The sequence below is a fragment of the Salmo salar genome, chromosome ssa05, assembly GCF_905237065.1.
Source record: "Salmo salar chromosome ssa05, Ssal_v3.1, whole genome shotgun sequence".
Classification (NCBI taxonomy): domain Eukaryota; kingdom Metazoa; phylum Chordata; class Actinopteri; order Salmoniformes; family Salmonidae; genus Salmo; species Salmo salar.
In genome coordinates, this window is record NC_059446.1 from 84066559 (window position 1) to 84089395 (window position 22837).

General features: G+C 42.2%; 1 protein-coding gene across 2 annotated transcripts; it reads left to right on the forward strand.

Moving 5' to 3' along the window:
• Positions 1 to 1372: 1372 nt before the first annotated feature.
• Positions 1373 to 22447, forward strand: LOC106596197 (gasdermin-E). Of its 2 annotated transcripts, none has more exons than XM_045719205.1 (10): positions 1373 to 1471; positions 1834 to 2086; positions 2290 to 2494; positions 3122 to 3296; positions 7448 to 7568; positions 8018 to 8143; positions 13798 to 13925; positions 18708 to 18879; positions 18988 to 19061; positions 21527 to 22447. In XM_045719205.1, exons 1-10 carry the CDS (start codon positions 1427 to 1429, stop codon positions 21752 to 21754), a joined length of 1527 nt encoding a protein of 508 aa, XP_045575161.1. In that variant the 5' UTR covers positions 1373 to 1426; the 3' UTR covers positions 21755 to 22447. The 2 variants fall into 2 exon arrangements, with proteins under 2 accessions (XP_045575161.1, XP_045575162.1); XM_045719206.1 differs by having other exon boundaries at positions 3122 to 3266.
• The last annotated feature ends 390 nt before the right edge of the window (positions 22448 to 22837 follow it).

The window sequence follows — 22837 nt, forward strand, 5'->3', positions numbered from 1 at the left end:
TTAAATTCCTGTACTGGTCCCCCGTGGGAAGACATCAGTCAGGAAGTTAAAGCTTGGTCGCAAATGGGTCTTCTAAATGGACATTGGCCCCAAGCATTCTTGTTGTCGAAAAATGGCTTAAGGACAACAAAGTCAAGGTATTGGAGTGGCCATCACAAAGCCCTGACCTCAATTCTATAGAAAATGTGTGGGCAGAACTGAAAAAGTGTGTGCAAGCAAGGAGGCCTACAAACCTGACTCAGTTACACCAGCTCTGTCAGGAGGAATGGCCAAAATTCACCCAACTTATTGTGGAAGCTTGTGGAGGGCAACCTGAAACGTTTGACCCAAGTTAAACAATTTAAAGGCAATGTTAACAAATACTAATTGAGTGTATGTAAACTTCTGACCCACTGGGAATATGATGAAAGAAATTAAAGCTGAAATAAATAATTCTCTCTACTATTATTCTGACATTTCACATTCTTAGTGGTGATCCAAACTGACCTAAAACATGGCATTTGTACTAGGATTACATGTCAGGAATTGTGAAAAACTGAGTTTAAATGTATTTGGCTAAGGTGTATGTAAACTTCAGACTTCAACTGTAACTGGCTTGTATGTTAGATGCCCCATGAGATCTAATTAAATATCATAGTGGTGACATTTTTGTGAAGTCTGTTATTATTATTAAGAAGGTGTCATTTGAGAGAGTAAACTGGCACAATCTCAACTTGGACCTTCCAGCTACTTGGACCTCCAGCACAATCTCTACTTGGACCTTCCAGCTACTTGGACCTCCAGCACAATCTCTACTTGGACCTTCCAGCTACTTGGACCTCCAGCACACTCTCTACTTGCACCTTCCAGCTACTTGGTCCTCCAACACACTCTCTACTTGGACCTTCCAGCTACTTGGTCCTCCAACACACTCTCTACTTGGACCTTCCAGCTACTTGGTCCTCCAACACACTCTCTACTTGGACCTTCCAGCTACTTGGACCTACAGCCCACTCTCCACTTGGACCTTCCAGCTAAGCACCTTCACCATATGTACACTCATGTACTTGTACAAACTAAACTGTGCTATGTTGAATTACATGTAAGAACTACTCCCCAACACTGCTTCACTGACATGAGGATGACAACACTTAAACCACATAATGCTTCCCTGCAACTTGGCAGGTACCAAGGACATAGCAATGGATGACAGCCAATTCCCTGCTCTTAAACACATAATATTACAGGCATGTTGCTCCTTGAGTTCTAACTGCTTCTAGTGAAGTTATTTTCTCATGAAATAAAACAGAAGTGAAGAGCAGGTTTGTAAGAGTGGAACAGGACAGTTTCCCAGGAAGAGGTTAAGTTAAAGAGACTCCTCCTACTAGTATGTAATGAACTCTTAGCTAATGCACTTCAGACATACTAGTATCTCCTTCTTAAGAGTATGTCTCTACAACCTGTCAGTCATAAGGACCCAGAGGAAGAATTGGTGAGAACCTAGTATTGAAGCTCTTGCAGATTGTTGAAATGAAATAATTAAGACAAATATACAGCATGCTTTGTATAGTCTTGAATGATATATAATATATAATGATATATAACATTTTGGTCTGAAATTATTTCCTGTTTGTATTACCTGTTGGCTACTCTGTTCTGATACGCTCTTTTTCACTGGAAAGTGAACCTTTCAAAGTTTATGTTTGCATTACTGAGTGTTTTGCCATCTTTCATGTGTGTGAAATGTATTTAAAAGCTATTCAGAAGCTGTTGTATGTATTGAGTGTCGATGTGTTCATCCTAGTTTTGTTTCTTAGATGTCTTTGTCATTTGTGTCTTTGTCATCTGCTGCAGGAAGAAAAACGATCCACCACCATCTCTCAGATGTTTGCCAAAGCCACAAAAGCCTTCGTGAAGGACACAGATCATGAGGGACGCCTGATCCCTGTGTCCAGTCTGAATGACACAGACAAACTGAATCTCCGATCACTCATTGTCAAGACCAAGCACAGATGCTTCTGGCAGGAACCCAAATACCAGTCCCCTGGCTTTACCCTCGGTGATGTCCTGAGGCCTGGAGAGCCTGGAAACACACCTTTAAGCCCAAGTAAGCACCAGAGCATCCCGCTAGTGACAAATAACTATGGGTTGTTGTTGTTCTAAAATATCTGCCCATTGATTTACTTACTTATTCTACTCTTGTTTTTCTGAGCAGAATAGGACAATGATAATGTCATGGATGTGGCTGTTATAGATATGTGCTGTGGTATAATAGCATAGAGTCCATTCAAATGTTGAACATTCCCTCAGCCGTCAAGGAGTCTGACTTTGTGGACTACAGTGGGATATTTGGTGACAAGAAAGAAATGAACACAGACGGAAACATTGAGGCTAAGTTGGCTGATTTCAACATTACCGTGAGAGGGAAATGGTCCACCAAACAGAAGCTGTCCCTTGGCAGCCTGAACAAAGAGAAGGTTGATGTGAAGGAGTTACACAACTACTCAAAAGACAGGTGAGTTACCCTATACTGTACGTATGTTCAATACAGTCATAATACAGTCACAATACAGTCACAATACATCATAATACATCACAATACATCATAATACATCATAATACAGTCATAATACAGTCATAATACATCATAATACAGTCATATAGAGTCCTAATACATCATAATACAGTCACAATACGGTCACAATACAGTCCTATACAGTCATAAAACATCCTGATACAGTCATAATACAGTCATAATACATCATAATACATTCATAATTCATCATAATACATCATAATACAGTCCCAATACAGTCATAATACATCATACAAAGTTCACTTTCCCAAGGAGTCAATATTCAGACCCAAGATCAGCGAGCAAACTGTTTGCAATGACATCAGGCTGGCATCTTTTGTGTAAAAATGACATTTTCAGGTTGAAGTGCTTTCGGATAACAAAGAAGTGGAACTGTACTGGTTTAGCAACTTCCTTAAATTTAAACAACATCCTCACTGTTTTCACTACTAGCTTAGCTTAAAGGGACAATCTGTGATTGTTACATCAATTCTTTTTACTTTTAAAGTAGCTTTCCAGTGTTTCCAGATTTCTATGTAATATGACCTAAAATGTGCCCTCCTGCAGAGTTCTGGATATGTCCCATCCTGTGATCAAGCAGACCCGTGCGAATCCCAGGGCAGTGTTAGGCGTCTTGACGGAGAGGATTATGACATCACTACCTTGCCCGGTCACAAACAATGTCCAGAAGCGTGGAAATGTAGGAGCCAACGTGAGTGCCTGTGTGTTCCTGAGCGGGAAGGTAGGAGGAAAGCTTACCAAGTGTTCTACTGAAGTGAATTATATTTTCCTCATATTTGACTGGTAATTTAGTTGTAAAATAGATTTTTAATCTCAGTAATCTCACTTTATGATAGCTAGGCCTTCATAAATAAAGTAAATGTCAGGACCATATTGACAGATCACAGATGTCGGTTCAGTAGTGGTGACAGTCACAGATGTCTGTTCAGTAGTGGTAATAGTCACAGATGTCTGTTCAGTAGTGGTAATAGTCACAGATGTCTGTCTGTTCAGTAGTGGTAATACTCACAGATGTCTGTTCAGTAGTGGTAATAGTCACAGATGTCTGTTCAGTAGTGGTAATAGTCACAGATGTCTGTCTGTTCAGTAGTGGTAATACTCACAGATGTCTGTTCAGTAGTGGTGACAGTCACAGATGTCTGTCTGTTCAGTAGTGGTAATACTCACAGATGTCTGTTCAGTAGTGGTAATAGTCACAGATGTCTGTTCAGTAGTGGTAATAGTCACAGATGTCTGTCTGTTCAGTAGTGGTAATACTCACAGATGGCTGTCTGTTCAGTAGTCGTAATACTCACAGATGGCTGTCTGTTCAGTAGTGGTAATACTCACAGATGTCTGTTCAGTAGTGGTAATAGTCACAGATGTCTATCTGTTCAGTAGTGGTAATAGTCACAGATGTCTGTTCAGTAGTCATAATACTCACAGATGTCTGTTCAGTAGTCGTAATATTCACAATGGCTGTCTGTTCAGTAGTGGTAATAGTCACAGATGTCTGTTCAGTAGTCGTAATATTCACAATGGCTGTCTGTTCAGTAGTGGTAATACTCACAGATGTCTGTTCAGTAGTGGTAATAGTCACAGATGTCTGTTCAGTAGTGGTAATAGTCACAGATGTCTGTTCAGTAGTGGTAATAGTCACAGATGTCTGTTCAGTAGTGGTAATAGTCACAGATGTCTGTTCAGTAATGGTAATACTGCCTCTTGCTCTAGTCAGAATGCTGTACCTGGGTTGTTCCATGAAAAGAGTGCCTTGATATTTTAAGTATAAATTGTGCACCAATATTGAATTGTAAAAGCATGTTATATTAAATGAAGTGCCCTTTCATTAATATAGACCTCATGGAGAATTCAATAAATCAGATTTTTAATATGAATAAAGACTTGATAAAGTGCCACCATTCAGCATATTGTCCATCCAGGCAGCATTCATTTACGTTGTCACGTCCTGACCAGTATAGAGTATATTTGGTTATTGTAGTTTGGTCAGGACGTGGCAGAGGGTAGTTGATGTATATATTATGGGGTTGTCACTGGTCTATGTCTGTGTTTCTATGTCTAATTGATTGGGGTTGGACTCTCAATTGAAGGCAGGTGTGTTGAGTTGCCTTTGATTGGGAGTCCTATATAGTAGGGGTGTGTTTGTCTTTGTTTTTCGTGGGTAATTGTTTGAGAGCACTGCTTCTGTTGAGCCTGCTTCTCTGTCCCTGTCAGTAGTTTGTTTATTGTTTTTCCGTGGTGTTCGCATTTTGATTAATAAATATGTTGAGCACGCAACCCGCTGCGCCTTGGTCTTCTCTCCAGTACGACAAGTGTGACAACTACCCACCATACCAGGACCAAGCAGCGGAGGATATCTGGCGAGGACCGGGGAACACGGCTGGTAAAGGAGCCCGAGAGGCAGCCCCAATAATTTTTTTGGGGGGGCACAAGGGCAGTTTGGCGGGGCGAGGATGGAGCCCCAGGCCAGCTCCCCGTACCCTTTTTTAGGCAGAGACGAACTGGACAGGTCCTGTGCTTTGGGGTGATGGGTACGGTGGCGAGGCCGAGCATTTTCAGGCCAGTACGCGCAGTACCAGCGCCCAGCATGTGCCAGGGGAAAGTGGGCATTCAGCCAGTAGGGGTGATGCCAGTCCTGCGCTCAAGACCGCAGGTGCGCCTCTACGGTCCAGTGTTTCCTGCTACACGCACGAGCCTTGAGGTGCGTCAGCCCAGTCTGACTCGGCCTGTTCCCGCTCCCCGCACTAGCCCTAAGGTGCGTGTGCCCAGACTGGCACATCCTGTACCAGCCCCACGCATCAGGCATCTAGTGCGTCAGCCCAGCCTCACCAGTCTGGTGCCGCCAGAGCCGCCCGCCAGTCAGGAGCTGCCAGAGCCGCCCGCCAGTCAGGAGCTGCCAGAGCCGCCCGGAGCGGCCGTCTGTCCGGAGCTGCCAGAGCGGCCGTCTGTCCGGAGCTGCCAGAGCGGCCCGTCTGTCCGGAGCTGCCAGAGGCCCGCTGTGCCAGATCTGCCAGAGCGGCCCGTCTGTCCGGAGCTGCCAGAGGCCCGCTGTGCCGGATCTGCCAGAGTGGCCCGTCTTTCCGGAGCTGCCAGAGGCCCGCTGTGCCGGATCTGCCAGAGTGGCCCGCCTGTCTGGATCTGCCAGAGTAGCCCGCCTGTCCGGATCTGCCAGAGTGGCCCGCCGTGCGGATCTGCCAGAGTGGCCCGCCGTGCCGGATCTGCCAGAGTGGCCCGCCGTGCCGGATCTGCCAGAGTGGCCCGCCGTGCCGGATCTGCCAGAGTGGCCCGCAGTGCCGGATCTGCCAGAGTGGCCCGCAGTGCCGGATCTGCCAGAGTGGCCCGCCTGTCCGGATCTGCCAGAGTGGCCCGCCTGTCCGGATATGCCAGAGTGGCCCGCCGTCCTGCCAGATCTGCCAGAGTGGCCCGCCGTGCCGGATCTGCTAGAGTGGCCCGCCAGCCGGGCGCAGCCATCGCCGCCCGCCAGCCGGGTGCAGCCAGGGTCGCCCGCCAGCCGGGCGCAGCAAGGGTCGACAGCCAGCCGGGCACAGTCATCGCCGCCCGCCAGCCGGGCGCAGGCGCCCAGCCGGGGCCCCGCCAGCCGGGCGCAGCCAGAGACACCCGCCAGCCAGTCGCGGCAAGAATCGCCCGCCAGTCGGGCGAGGTCAGGGGCGCCACTTAAGTGGAATACGTCAGGGATGGAGCGGAGTCCACGTCCCCGCACCTGAGCCACCTCCCACATAGGTGGGTTGGGGAGGGTGTGTGTAGCACTGTGCCGTCGTTGACGGCAGCCACCTTCCCTTCCCTCCCTTTTTGTTTAGGGGATTTTTCTGGTTGTTTTGGGTTTTTCGTTTTTTGTGTAGGTGCATTCCGGGGTCTGCACCTTTGGGGGGGGGTACTGTCACGTCCTGACCAGTATAGAGTATATTTGGTTATTGTAGTTTGGTCAGGACGTGGCAGAGGGTAGTTGATGTATATATTATGGGGGTTGTCACTGGTCTATGTCTGTGTTTCTATGTCTAATTGATTGGGGTTGGACTCTCAATTGAAGGCAGGTGTGTTGAGTTGCCTTTGATTGGGAGTCCTATATAGTAGGGTGTGTTTGTCTTTGTTTTTCGTGGGTAGTTGTTTGAGAGCACTGCTTCTGTTGAGCCTGCTTCTCTGTCCCTGTCAGTAGTTTGTTTATTGTTTTTCCGTGGTGTTCGGCATTTTGATTAATAAATATGTTGAGCACGCAACCCGCTGCGCCTTGGTCTTCTCTCCAGTACGACAAGTGTGACATACGTCCGTCCCTCATTTTAAGGTCAACACTTTTATGTGAACTGAACTCTCAAAACTATTCCTTTTTAAATATTTTTTCTGAAGAAATATTGAACATCTAATATTCAAATTATAGTGTAAAAGCAGGTGAGCTGGTTTTATTATTTTTGCCAATTTTCTTGTATTTTGTGGTGGAAGCTGAGCAGGTCGACCACAACACGCCATAGATAGACATGCTAGAAATGTTTTAACAATTTAAATGTTTTTGTGAAGCTTGCATTCAATTGCCAATCCCTGCAAACAACAAGCTTACATTCCCCCTGTCACAAGGATATCCCTAGTTATGTTCAGCCTTACTTACTTTATTTGGCACTTAACAGGCACTTACTATAGTCATAAAAGAAGGTTACCTCTTGAAATGCACGTTGTTTTTTCAAGTCACACTTCTCAAACCGAATTGGTGGAACGACCCAGCTCTAGTTACCACATCATTTCCTGTTCTTGACATTAGAACCACTTCCTGAAAATGCAATGGTGTAGTATAGATGACTGTCTGGGTTAGAATCTGGGTCATCTTTGTACCAAACATCTCTGACTGATTTTAAATGTTTTCCACAGGCCTCTATGAAGCAGAGCGGCAGTACTCAGACAGATAGTGATGTGTCACTCGGTATTCCTGCAAATACTGTCATGGCCTACAGTCTGATTGAACTCTACGTCAAATGCAATGGAAAGTTTGGTGAGGAAGTGTATGGTTTATCAATGTCCCAGGTATAGCTGCATAGTTAAGTACCATGGTAAAGTACACAGCCAGCGTCTATGTTCCTCAGTGTATTTAGTATATCCACTGTATTTAGTATATCCACTGTATTTAGTATATCCACTGTATTTAGTATATCCACTGTATTTATTAAATCCACTGTATTTAGTATATCCACTGTATTTATTAAATCCACTGTATTTAGTATAGCCACTGTATTTATTAAATCCACTGTATTTAGTATATCCACTGTATTTATTATATCCACTGTATTTAGTATAGCCACTGTATTTATTAAATCCACTGTATTTAGTATAGCCACTGTATTTATTAAATCCACTGTATTTAGTATAGCCATTGTATTTAGTATATCCACTGTATCTGTCTGTGTGTGACTGGTTATGACTGTTGTCTGCTCTTGTCCACAGAGCTGTGCCTCATCTGCAACAATGGGGGCTTTGAAATAGATAAGTCAAAGGACGGGTTGGAAGTAGATGGAATTATGGACCTGGGAGGCGACTTTGATGCCAACAGCCCCCTAAATCTGAACGAAGGTAATAATGCCAGTGGAGGGTAATGTCTCCTGTCTAGTGGTCAACATGTAGTCTACTGAATAGAACATCTGGTCAACATGTAGTCTACTGAAGGGAACGTCTGGTTAACATGTAATGTAGTCTACTGAATGGAACGACATGTAGTCTACTGAATGGAACGTCTGGTCAACATGTAGTCTACTGAATGGAACGTCTGGTCAACATGTAGTCTACTGAATGGAACGTCTGGTCAACATGTAGTCTACTGAATGGAACGTCTGGTCAACATGTAATGTAGTCTACTGGATGGAACGTCTGGTCAACATGTAGTCTACTGAATGGAACGTCTGGTCAACATGTTGTCTACTGAATGGAACATCTGGTCAACATGTAGTCTACTGAATGGAACGTCTGGTCAACATGTAATGTAGTCTACTGGATGGAACGTCTGGTCAACATGTAATGTAGTCTACTGAATGGAACGTCTGGTCAACATGTAGTCTACTGAATGGAACGTCTGGTCAACATGTAATGTAGTCTACTGAATGGAACGTCTGGTCAACATGTAGTCTACTGAATGGAACGTCTGGTCAACATGTGTCTACTGAATGGAACGTCTGGTCAACATGTAGTCTACCGAATGGGACGTCTGGTCAACATGTAATGTAGTCTACTGAATGGAACGTCTGGTCACCATGTAGTCTACTGAATGCAACATCTGGTCAACATGTAGTCTACTGAATGGAACATCTGGTCAACATGTAATGACGTCTACTGAATGGAACGTCTGGTCAACATGTTGTCTACTGAATGGAACGTCTGGTCAACATGTAATGTAGTCTACTGAATGGAACATCTGGTCAACATGTAATGTAGTCTACTGAATAGAACGTCTGGTCAACATGTAATGTAGTCTACTGAATGGAACGTCTGGTCAACATGTAGTCTACTGAATGGAATGTCTGGTCAACATGTAATGTATTCTACTGAATGGAACGTCTGGTCAACATGTAGTCTACTGAATGGAACGTCTGGTCAACATGTAGTCTACTGAATGGCACGTCTGGTCAACATGTAGTCTACTGAATGGAACGTCTGGTCAACATGTAATGTAGTCTACTGAATGGAACGTCTGGTCAACATGTAGTCTACTGAATGGAATGTCTGGTCAACTGTATGTAGTCTACTGAATGGAACGTCTGGTCAACATGTAGTCTACTGAATGGAACATCTGGTCAACATGTAGTCTACTGAATGGAATGTCTGGTCAACATGTAATGTAGTCTACTGAATGGAACGTCTGGTCAACATGTAATGTAGTCTACTGAATGGAACGTCTGGTCAACATGTAGTCTACTGAATGGAGCGTCTGGTCAACATGTAATGTAGTCTACTGAATGGAACGTCTAGTCAACATGAATGTAGTCTACTGAATGGAACGTCTGGTCAACATGTAATGTAGTCTACTGAATGGAATGTCTGGTCAACATGTAGTCTACTGGATGGAATGTTTGGTCAACATGTAATGTAGTCTACTGAATGGAACGTCTGGTCAACATGTAGTCTACTGGATGGAATGTCTGGTCAACATGTAATGTAGTCTACTGAATGGAACGTCTGGTCAACATGTAATGTAGTCTACTGAATGGAACGTCTAGTCAACATGTAGTCTACTGAATGGAACATCTGGTCAACATGTAATGTAGTCTACTGAATGGAACGTCTGGTCAACATGTAGTCTACTGGATGGAACGTCTGGTCAACATGTAGTGTAGTCTACTGAATGGAACGTCTAGTCAACATGTAGTCTACTGAATGGAACATCTGGTCAACATGTAATGTAGTCTACTGAATGGAACGTCTGGTCAACATGTAGTCTACTGAATGGAATGTCTGGTCAACATGTAATGTAGTCTACAGAATGGAACGTCTGGTCAACATGTAGTCTACTGAATGGAACGTCTGGTCAACATGTAGTCTACTGAATGGAACGTCTGGTCAACATGTAATGTAGTCTACTGAATGGAACGTCTGGTCAACATGTAATGTAGTCTACTCAATGGAACGTCTGGTCAACATGTAGTCTACTGAATGGAACGTCTGGTCAACATGTAGTCTACTGAATGGAACGTCTGGTCAACATGTAATGTAGTCTACTGAATGGAACGTCTGGTCAACATGTCGTCTACTGAATGGAACGTCTGGTCAACATGTAGTCTACTGAACGGAACGTCTGGTCAACATGTAGTCTACTGGATGGAATGTTTGGTCAACATGTAATGTAGTCTACTGAATGGAACGTCTGGTCAACATGTAGTCTACTGAATAGAACGTCAGGTCAACATGTAATGTAGTCTACTGAATGGAACGTCTGGTCAACATGTAGTCTACTGAATGGAACGTCTGGTCAACATGTAATGTAGTCTACTGAATGGAACGTCTGGTCAACATGTAGTCTACTGAATGGAACGTCTGGTCAACATGTAGTCTACTGAATGGAATGTCTGGTCAACAATGTAGTCTACTGAATGGAACGTCTGGTCAACATGTAGTCTACTGAATGGAACGTCTGGTCAACATGTAATGTAGTCTACTGAATGGAACGTCTGGTCAACATGTAGTCTACTGAATGGATCGTCTGGTCAACATGTAGTCTACTGAATGGAATGTCTGGTCAACATGTAATGTAGTCTACTGAAGGGAATGTCTGGTCAACATGTAGTCTATTGAATGGAATGTCTGGTCAACATGTAATGTAGTCTACTGAATGGAACGTCTGGTCAACATGTAGTCTACTGAATGGAATGTCTGGTCAACATGTAGTCTACTGGATGGAATGTTTGGTCAACGTAGTCTACTGAATGGAATGTCTGGTCAACATGTAATGTAGTCTACTGAATGGAATGTCTGGTCAACATGTAGTCTACTGGATGGAATGTTTGGTCAACGTAGTCTACTGAATGGAACGTCTGGTCAACATGTAATGTAGTCTACTGAATGGAACGTCTGGTCAACATGTAGTCTACTGAATGGAACGTCTGGTCAACATGTAATGTAGTCTACTGAATGGAACGTCTGGTCAACATGTAATGTAGTCTACTGAATGGAACGTCTGGTCAACATGTAGTCAACTGAATGGAACGTCTGGTCAACATGTAGTCTACTGAATGGAACGTCTGGTCAACATGTAGTCTACTGGATGGAACGTCTGGTCAACATGTAATGTAGTCTACTGAATGGAACGTCTGGTCAACATGTAGTCTACTGAATGGAACGTCTGGTCAACATGTAGTCTACTGGATGGAACGTCTGGTCAACATGTAGTCTACTGGATGGAACGTCTGGTCAACATGTAGTCTACTGGATGGAACGTCTGGTCAACATGTAATGTAGTCTACTGAATGGAACGTCTGGTCAACATGTAGTCTACTGAATGGAACGTCTGGTCAACATGTAGTCTACTGAATGGAACGTCTGGTCAACATGTAGTCTACTGGATGGAACGTCTGGTCAACATTATGTAGTCTACTGAATGGAACGTCTGGTCAACATGTAGTCTACTGGATGGAACGTCTGGTCAACATGTAATGTAGTCTACTGAATGGAACGTCTGGTCAACATGTAGTCTACTGAATGGAACGTCTGGTCAACATGTAATGTAGTCTACTGAATGGAATGTCTGGTCAACATGTAGTCTACTGGATGGAATGTTTGGTCAACATGTAATGTAGTCTACTGAATGGAACGTCTGATCAACATGTAGTCTACTGAATGGAACGTCAGGTCAACATGTAATGTAGTCTACTGAATGGAACGTCTGGTCAACATGTAGTCTACTGAATGGAACGTCTGGTCAACATGTAATGTAGTCTACTGAATGGAACGTCTGGTCAACATGTAGTCTACTGAATGGATCGTCTGGTCAACATGTAGTCTACTGAATGGAATGTCTGGTCAACATGTAATGTAGTCTACTGAAGGGAATGTCTGGTCAACATGTAGTCTATTGAATGGAATGTCTGGTCAACATGTAATATAGTCTACTGAATGGAACGTCTGGTCAACATGTAGTCTACTGAATGGAATGTCTGGTCAACATGTAGTCTACTGGATGGAATGTTTGGTCAACGTAGTCTACTGAATGGAACGTCTGGTCAACATGTAATGTAGTCTACTGAATGGAATGTCTGGTCAACATGTAGTCTACTGGATGGAATGTTTGGTCAACATGTAATGTAGTCTACTGAATGGAACGTCTGGTCAACATGTAGTCTACTGAATGGAACGTCTGGTCAACATGTAGTCTACTGAATGGAACGTCTGGTCAACATGTAATGTAGTCTACTGAATGGAACGTCTGGTCAACATGTAATGTAGTCTACTGAATGGAACGTCTGGTCAACATGTAGTCTACTGAATGGAACGTCTGGTCAACATGTAGTCTACTGGATGGAACGTCTGGTCAACATGTAATGTAGTCTACTGAATGGAACGTCTGGTCAACATGTAGTCTACTGAATGGAACGTCTGGTCAACATGTAGTCTACTGGATGGAACGTCTGGTCAACATGTAATGTAGTCTACTGAATGGAACGTCTGGTCAACATGTAATGTAGTCTACTGAATGGAACGTCTGGTCAACATGTAATGTAGTCTACTGAATGGAACGTCTGGTCAACATGTAGTCAACTGAATGGAACGTCTGGTCAACATGTAGTCTACTGAATGGAACGTCTGGTCAACATGTAGTCTACTGGATGGAACGTCTGGTCAACATGTAATGTAGTCTACTGAATGGAACGTCTGGTCAACATGTAGTCTACTGAATGGAACGTCTGGTCAACATGTAGTCTACTGAATGGAACGTCTGGTCAACATGTAGTCTACTGGATGGAACGTCTGGTCAACATGTAGTCTACTGGATGGAACGTCTGATCAACATGTAATGTAGTCTACTGAATGGAACGTCTGGTCAACATGTAGTCTACTGAATGGAACGTCTGGTCAACATGTAGTCTACTGAATGGAACGTCTGGTCAACATGTAATGTAGTCTACTGAATGGAACGTCTGGTCAACATGTAGTCTACTGAATGGAACGTCTGGTCAACATGTAGTCTACTGAACGGAACGTCTGGTCAACATGTAGTCTACTGGATGGAACGTCTGGTCAACATGTAGTCTACTGAATGGAACGTCTGGTCAACATGTAGTCTACTGGATGGAACGTCTGGTCAACATGTAGTCTACTGAATGGAACGTCTGGTCAACATGTAGTCTACTGGATGGAACGTCTGGTCAACATGTAATGTAGTCTACTGAATGGAACGTCTGGTCAACATGTAGTCTACTGAATGGAACGTCTGGTCAACATGTAGTCTACTGAATGGAACGTCTGGTCAACATGTAGTCTACTGGATGGAACGTCTGGTCAACATGTAGTCTACTGAATGGAACGTCTGGTCAACATGTAGTCTACTGAATGGAACGTCTGGTCAACATGTAGTCTACTGGATGGAACGTCTGGTCAACATGTAGTCTACTGAATGGAACGTCTGGTCAACATGTAGTCTACTGAATGGAATGTTCAGTATTTAAGTTGTTCTTTTTGATTAGTAATTATGAAGTTCCCACACTTTGACAAAGTAACATGGTCTGTCTGTTGTGTGTTGGTAGAACTGGAGAAACTGAGTGGTCATTTCCAGCTGCTGTCAGTCCTGTCAGCAGCCACACGTTCCTCTCTGCTCCAGCTCCTCAAGACAACCATGGAGGACAGAGAGGCAGTCAGTGTGCTGGAGAGTGTGGTGAGTGGGACGTACAGAAACAGGGCCCAAACACACACACACAGCTAATGGCAGGAATGAATATATCAACCAGAATATTTGTAACATACTCTCTCTCTCTCTCTCTCTCTCTCTTTCGCTCTCTCTCTCAATTCAATTCAGTCTCAATTTAAGGGGCTTTATTGGCTTGGGAAAAATAAAGTACCAGTCAGAAGATTGGAGAAACCTGTACTCATTCAAGGGTTTTTCTTTACTTTTACTATTTTCTACATTGTAGAATAATAGTGAAGGCATTAAAACTATTAAATTACACATTTGCGTTGATGACAGCTTTAAACACTCTTGTCATTCTCTCAACCAGCTTCATGAGGTAGTCACCTGGAATGCATTTTAATTAACAGGTGTGCCTTGTTCAAAGTTAATTTGTGGAATTTCTTTCCTTCTTAATGCGTTTGTGTCACGCCTGTTCCCGCTCTTCACCCTGGCGCTTGAGGGCGCCAGGCTCCCCAGCATTACGCACTCCTGCCTTCCCCGTCACACGCATCAGCGATTATTGAACTCAATCACCTCTTTCATTACCTCCCCTATATCTGTCTGTTCCCCCCCTCTGTTCCCTGCTTCAGCATTGTGCTGATGCTGTTCCTGTCTTGTTCCATGTCTGTTCCGATTAAATGTTTGACTCCCGTACCTGCTTCTCTACTCCAGCGTCGGTCCTTGAGCCAATCAGCCTTGTGAGCCAATCAGCTGTATTGTGACAAGGTAGGGGTGGTAGACAGAAGATAGCCCTACTTGGTAAAAGACCAAGTCCATATTATGGCAAGAACAGCTCAAATAAGCAAAGAGAAAATACAGTCCATCATTACTTTAAGACATGAAGTTCAGTCAATGCGGAAAATTTCGCAAAAACCATCAAGTTCTATGACGAAACTGGCTCTCATGAGGACCGCCACAGGAAAGAAAGTTCATTAGAGTTACCAGCCTCAGAAATTGCAGCCCAAATAAATGCTTATGTAGTTCAAGTAAAAGAAACATCTCAACATTAACTGTTCAGAGGAGACTGTGTGAATCAGGCCTTCATGGTCGAATTGCTGCAAAGATGAACCACTACTAAAGGACACCAATAATAAGAAGAGACTTGCTTGGGCCAAGAAACACAAGCAATGAACATTAGACGGGTGGAAATATGTCCTTTGTCATGGTTCCACCTGTCACCTTGAGACATTAACACTTCTCAGCTATGTCCTACTACTCATGAGTTCCCTGTTAAAAGAGGTGTGTTTTCTGGTTTCCTCGTCTGGTCTCTTCTCTGCACCTGTATCCAACCTCATCACGTCACAACTTTGGTCTGATGAGTCCAAATTTGAGATTTTTGGTTCCAACCGCCATGTCTTTGTGAGATGCAGAGTAGGTGAACGGATTATCTCCGCATGTGTGGTTCCCACCGGGAAGCACGGAGGAGGAGGTGTGATGGTGTGGGGTGCTTTGCTAGAGACACTGTCTGTGATTTATTTAGAATTCAAGGCACACTTAACCAGCATGGCTACCACAGCATTCTGCAGCGATACTCCATCCCATCTGGTTTGTGCTTAGTGGGACTATCATTTGTTTTTCAACAGGAAAATGACCCAAAACACACCTCCAGGCTGTGTAAGGGCTATTTGACCAAGAAGGAGAGTGATAGAGTGCTTCATCAGATGACTTGGCCTCCACAATCACCCGACCTCAACCCAATTGAGATGGTTTGGGATGAATTGGACTGCAGAGTGAAGGAAAAGCAGCCAGCAAGTGCCTAGCATATGTGGGAACTACTTCAAGACTGTTGGAAAAGCATTCCATGTGAAGCTGGTTGAGAGAATGCCAAGAGTGTGCAAAGCAGTCATCAAGGTAAAGGGTGGCTATTTTGAAGAATCTAAAATATATTTTGATTTGTTTAACACTTTTTTGGTTACTACATGATTCCATATGTGTAATTTCATCGTTTTTATGTCTTCACTTATTCTACAATATAGAAAATAATAAAAATGAAGAAAAACCCTTGAATGAGTAGATATGTCCAAACTTTTGACTGGTACTGTATGTTTACATTGCCAAAGCAAGTGAAATAGATAATAAACAAAAGTGAAATAAACAAAAATTAACAGTAAACATTACACTCACAAAAGTTCCAAAAGAATAAAGACATTTTTCAAATGTGTTGCAACGATGTAGACATAGTTAAAGTACAAAAGCAAAAATAAATAAACGTAAATATGGGTTGTATTTAAAATTGTATTTTTTCTTTACTGGTTGCCCTTTTCTTGTGGCAACAGGTCACAATTCTTGCTTCTGTGATGGCACACTGTGGTATTTCACCCAATAGATATGGGAGTTTATCAAAATTTGATTTGTTTTCAAATTCTTTGTGGGTTTGTGTAATCTGAGGGAAATATGTGTCTCTAATATGGCCATACATTTGGCAGGAGGTTAGGAAGTGCAGCTCAGTTTCCACCTCATTTTGTAGCTAGTGTGCACATAGCCTGTCTTCTCTTGAAATCCAGGTCTGCCTATGGTGGCCTTTCTCAATAGCAAGGCTATGCTCACTGAGTCTGTACATAGTCAAAGCTTTCTTTAATTTTGGGTCAGTCACAGTGGTCAGGTATTCTGCCACTGTGTACTCTCTGTTTAGGGCCAAATAGCATTCTAGTTTGCTCAGTTTTTTGTTAATTCTTTCCAATGTGTCAAGTAATTATCTTTTTGTTTTCTCATGATTTGGTTGGGTCTAATTATGTTGCTGTTGCTGTCCTGGGGCTCTGTGGGGTCTGTTTGTATTTGTGAACAGAGCCCCAGGACCAGCTTGGTAGGGGACTCTTCTCCAGTTTCATCTCTCTGTAGTTGATGGCTTTGTTAAGGAAGGTTTGGGAATCGCTTCCTTTTAGGTGGTTGTAGAATTTAACCTCTCTGGGATATGTCCTACCCGTGGTACACACTATCAACAGCCAGTGAAATAGCAGGGCGACAAATTCAAAACAACAAAAATCTCATAATTCAAATTTCTCAAACACAGAAGTATTATACACCATTTTAAAGATAAGATTCTCCTTAATCCAACCACAGTGTCCGATTTCAAAAAGGCTTTACTGCGAAAGCATAACATTAGATTATGTTAGGACAGCGCCTAAACAAGAAAAACCACACAGCCATTTTCCAAGCAAGGAGAGGCATCACAAAACTCAGAAATACAGCTAAAATGAATCACTAACCTTTGATGATCTTTATCAGATGACACTCCCAGGACTCAATGTTACACAATACATGTATGTTTTGTTCGATAAAGTTCATATTTATATCCATAAACCCCATTTTACATTGGCGCGTGATGTTCAGAAAATGTATTCCCTCCAAAACTGCCGGTGAATGAGCACATCAATTTACAAAAATACTCATCATAAACGTTGATCAAATTTACAACAGTTATTGAAAGAATTATAGATACACTTCTCCTTAATGCAACCACTGTGTCAGATTTTAAAATAGCTTTACGGCGAAAGCACATTTTTCAATATTCTGAGTACAGAGCTCAGCCATCAAAGCAAGCTATACAGTTACCCGCCAAGTTCTGGAGTGAACTAAACTCAGAATTAGTATTATAAATCTTCACTTACCTTTGCTGATCTTCGTCGGAATGCACTCCCAGGACTCCCACTTCCACAAGAAATGTTTGTTTTGTTCGATAAACTCCATATTTATGTTTTGTTCTGAGTCAGCTCCTATTCTCTGCCCAGTAACAGTAGAAGCATAAAACAAGGTTCTAAAGACTGTTGACATCTAGTGGAAGCCTTAGGAAGTGCAAAATGACCCCACAGACACTGTAGTTTGAATAGGGATTAGATAGAAAAACTACAAACCACTCCCCTGGTTGGATATTTTCTCAGGTTTTTGCCTGACATTTGAGTTCTGTTATACTCACAGACATCATTCAAACAGTTTTAGAAACTTCCGAGTGTTTTCTGTCCAAATCTACTCATGATTTGCATATCCTACCTTCTGGGCCTGAGTAGCAGGCAGTTTAATTTGGGCACGTTATTCATCTGAATTTCTGAATACTGCCCCCTGTCACCAAGAAGTTTTAATGGCTCTTTTCTGGATTTTGATAATTAGTGGGTATCGCCCCAATTCTGCTCTGCACGCATTATTTGGTATTTTATGTTGTACACGGAGGATATTTTTGCAGAATTCTGCATGCAGAGTCTCAATTTGGCGTTTGTCCCAGTTTGTGAGCGGACCCCAGACCTCACAACCATTACCAGTGGCAACAGGTTCTATATCTGATTCAAGTATTTTTAGCAAAATCCTAATTGGAATGTCAAATTTTATGTTCATTTTGATGGCATTTTTTTATTTAACCCTGCAAGTCAGTTAAGAACAAATTCTTATTTACAATGACATCTGAGGAACAGTGGGTTAACTGCCTTGTTCAGGAGCAGAACAACAGATTTTTACCTTGTCTACTCGGGGATTTGATCTAGCAACCTTTCGGTTACTGGCCCAACGCCCGAACCACTAGGCTACCTGTCGCAACCTAGAGCAAAGGCCCTTCTTGCCTTGTCTCTTTTTACCATTCTTTCTCTCTCTCTTTCTCTCCCTGTCTGTCTGTCTGTCTGTCTGTCTGTCTGTCTGTCTGTCTGTCTGTCTGTCTGTCTGTCTGTCTGTCTGTCTGTCTGTCTCGTCGTCTCTCTCTCTCTCTCTCTCTCTCTCTCTCTCTCTGTCTCTGTCTCTCTCTGTCTCTCTCTCTCTCTCTCTGTCTCTCTCTCTGTCTTATCACAGCTGGATCAGATGTGTGATGGTGAGACTCCTGACCTGGGTGATCTGCAAGAGTCTGAGAGGGAAACAGTCCAGGCCATACTGGATCTTGTAGACCAATGTGTTGGGAAGGATGAGGATGAGTTCAGATCCTCACTTCTCAGTGCCGTCCACCTCATTGTCAGTGCCATGGACGGTGAGATAGAGAGCAGTTTTCAGTTATTCTCCAGTTATTATTTGATCAGTTCCTGGGAAACCATGTTCACTAATGTGGTTTTATGTGTGTCCATATTTATATCTTCAGGAATGACAGATGAGGGTCTCTCTGTGTTGGGATCCTGTTGCAGTCCTCCAGTCTTACAGGCCCTGCAGATCCTGGTGAGTACACACCTGCTTGATTGAGTCTCCAGTCCTGTATGACCTGGAGTTCATTTTTCTAGCTTTTTGTTCATGTAAATGTATTGGGGCATATCTTCCATGTTAAATAAACTAATATTTATACCATTATGATAACATTGTACCACCAGTAACAGTAGTAACACCAATGATGGTAACCAGTGGCGATTTTTAACATAAAAATATTGGTGGGGAAACTCAATGAAAAAGGTGAATATGCATCGATAAATTACCACACTACACATTGAATGCACCATCCTAAATAATAACCAATCCCAGCAGTGAGTTTGAGCCACACACACAAACGTTATAACATAAGGGTTATTACCAGTGTATAGGCTCCTGCCCAGATCTTTGGCTCCTATTGCAAGGAAGACCACAGTAGTCCAGCATACTTTATAGAGTAAAGTCTATTTTACTTCAGAAATATATCACCATCGGTCTGCAATATTGCTAATCATTGTTAGAGTATTGGGACGCAGCAGAACACCATTCTGAGTGCAGTTGCCTGTCTGTTAACAAGATGCTCAGGTTATGAATAAAGCAACAACGTTTATAAAGCTACTCCCTGCCTCGCTTCAACCATTGTATAGATACAGTTCCCTGGGTTATTACATTCTGACATCAATCATTAACAACACGTAGTAGCTAGCTAGCTAGCTACCTCAAACAGCTGTTAGCCACCGCAAGTTCCATCCAAACCACTCAGGTTTAATTATTTTCTAACTTGCTCTAATTTAACTGAGGCCTGTTCAGTGGTTGATGAGCACAAAGATGTTTTATCTCTACAAGTTTGAAAATCATTTGCTGGGCGATTGTTGACATGATTCATGATGACTTTTCAGCTAGCTAACTAGAAGACGATAAACAAGTATGAAATTGCTACCGGAGAAAAGATGTCTATTTATCTGTGGCAAATGACATCAAGTCTTCTTGGGCGGACATTACTAATGAATCTCTTTGGCAGCACCCAAGCGGGCTACAGCTGACTGAGTCCCCAGGCTAGCCTCTCCACAACAGATCACTGAGTGAGAATGAAACAGCTGCATTAGCGAGCTGCCTTTCCTCAAATAAAATTTGGCTAAATAGCAATTCAACAGGGAAGCTAGCATGTACCATATGCCTTATTAGCTCAAGAAATTACAAATCAAATGTGTTTGCATACTGATATAATGTTGTGACATGAATGAAAGCCAGAATTACATGCAGAACAGCACCATCTACTGGATAGTGGTGGGGCTGCCCTGAATGATGAGTTGCATCAAAGTATAGGTCTCACCAATTACTTTTTGTAAGTATTTTAGGATTTTCTTAAATGGAGGCCACCGATCTCAAATCTAAGGTCATTTAACCTTTAAAAATAATTGACTAAATCATTTACTAAAGATATTTGATTAATCATTTTGCTCAGAGTGTAATTTCCCTTCATTTAAATGTATTACACCAATGATATGTTTTATTTAAACACACCAAATGATCTATGGAATCATAACATTGATGACATAATAAAGGGTGTCATTAGCTAATAATCTTCTTTAATATTGACCCCTACCCTGATAACAGTTTGCCATTGCAAGGAATGCTCAAGGTCCTTGATTTGAGTGATTGAGTGATTTTTAAGGCGGTAACACTAATTACATAAAACTTAGGGACACATAATAATTGTAAATATATATATATATTTTAATGGCCTTCTTTGCTTTATTGATCTATATACAGTGTATTCATTAATTTTGTTTACTTTGTAGTATATATATATATATTTACAATTATTATGTGTCCCTAAGTTTTATGTAATTAGTGTTACCGCCTTAAAAATCACTCAATCACTCAAATCAAGGACCTTGAGCATTTAAAAATATATATATATATTTTAATGGCCTTCTTTGCTTTATTGATCTATATACAGTGTATTCATTAATTTTGTTTACTTTGTAGTATATATATATATATTTTTAAATTTAACCTTTATTTAACCAGGAAGGGCTCATTGAGATTTAAAATCTCTTTTTCAAGAGCGTCCTGGCCATATATATTATATATATATATATATATATATATATATATATATATATATATATATATATATATATATATATATATTACTCATTACATGTATTTGTAATGAGTGATGTTCAAGGGGTAACAATGTATTATATTTGTTTTTATTGATCTATAAAATATATCAAATACTTTTGTTTAATTTTATAACATTCAAAACAATACATCCCAAAAACATGTCACTAAGAAAGTTTTGCAGTATAAAGACTTCCATTATGTTTCACATTGATAAACAGTTAAATATCAATTAAAACATGTATAATCTCTAACTATTTGTCATTTTAAAGTGTTTGTCACAATTGCAAGGTCGAGGGATGGAAATTCAACAGTAACTCGAGAATGACCCAGAAAATAAAGCATGTATTCCTGTGCTGCTTGTCCTCCAGGTGCAGCATGTGGCAGCAGGGAGTGGGGAGACCCTCTCTCTGAGAGATGCAGGTCTGGCTGTTCTGACTGAGGAGGAGGTGTTTGGGAGGACAGAGAGTCTCTTTGGTCACTCTAAAGTTACACTGAAGAGAGAGCAGGACACACTGAGGACAGAGATGAAGGACCAGCCTGGATACCTTCCTCTAGTCATGAGTATCACGGTGAAAGGCCTGGCCTCTTTACTGTAAGCTGAGAGAAAGAGACAGAGCGACAGAGAGACAGAGAGATGTGACCTGTTGCCACAAGAAAAGGGCAACCAGTGACGAACTCATATTTATATTTATTTATTTTCCTTTTGTACTTTAACTATTTGCAGATCGTTACATCACTGTATATTGACATTGTTAGCAGTTGATGCTGTTCTTCAACAACACAGAGCCCAATGCAAATCAGGGGGAGAAAAACATTTTTTTTCAAAGAGAACAAATCATAGTGGTTGTGCTAGAAAGTAGATGATAGATGGTTATTCTTCCCTGTCCTCAATGTTTCTCTATTGAACAAAGAGACAGGATGTAGTTTATACCCAAGCCTAGCTTGTGGTTGTCAGGGAACTCAAAGCAGCAGGAGGGGTGAAGTCAGGCGCAGGAGACCAAGGTCCGTGAACACACGTTTAATAGGCAATAGTCCAAACTGCCAACAACATGTAAAGCAGGGCAAAAATACCAAATACAGCAAGAGCCCGAAAACAGAGTAGGGGCGCAGCCCAAAAACTCGTTGCCTTAAATACACAAAATGCAGAGGAAAATGCCTCAACCCCAACCTAACCAAACCAGAGAAAAACAATCACGCACAATACCCAAATCTAAACAGAGAGACTAAATAACCCCCCCACTAACGATCTAACACAATACCCAAACCTAAACAGAGAGACTAAATAACCCCCCCCACTAACGATCTAACACAATACCCAAACCTAAACAGAGAGACTAAATAACCCCCCCACTAACGATCTAACACAATACCCAAACCTAAACAGAGACTAAATAACCCCCCCACTAACGATCTAACACAATACCCAAACCTAAACAGAGAGACTAAATAACCCCCCCACTAACGATCTAACACAATACCCAAACCTAAACAGAGAGACTAAATAACCCCCCCACTAACGATCTAACACAATACCCAAACCTAAACAGAGAGACTAAATAACCCTCCACTAACGATCTAACACAATACCCAAACCTAAACAGAGAGACTAAATAACCCCCCCACTAACGATCTAACACAATACCCAAACCTAAACAGAGAGACTAAATAACCCCCCCACT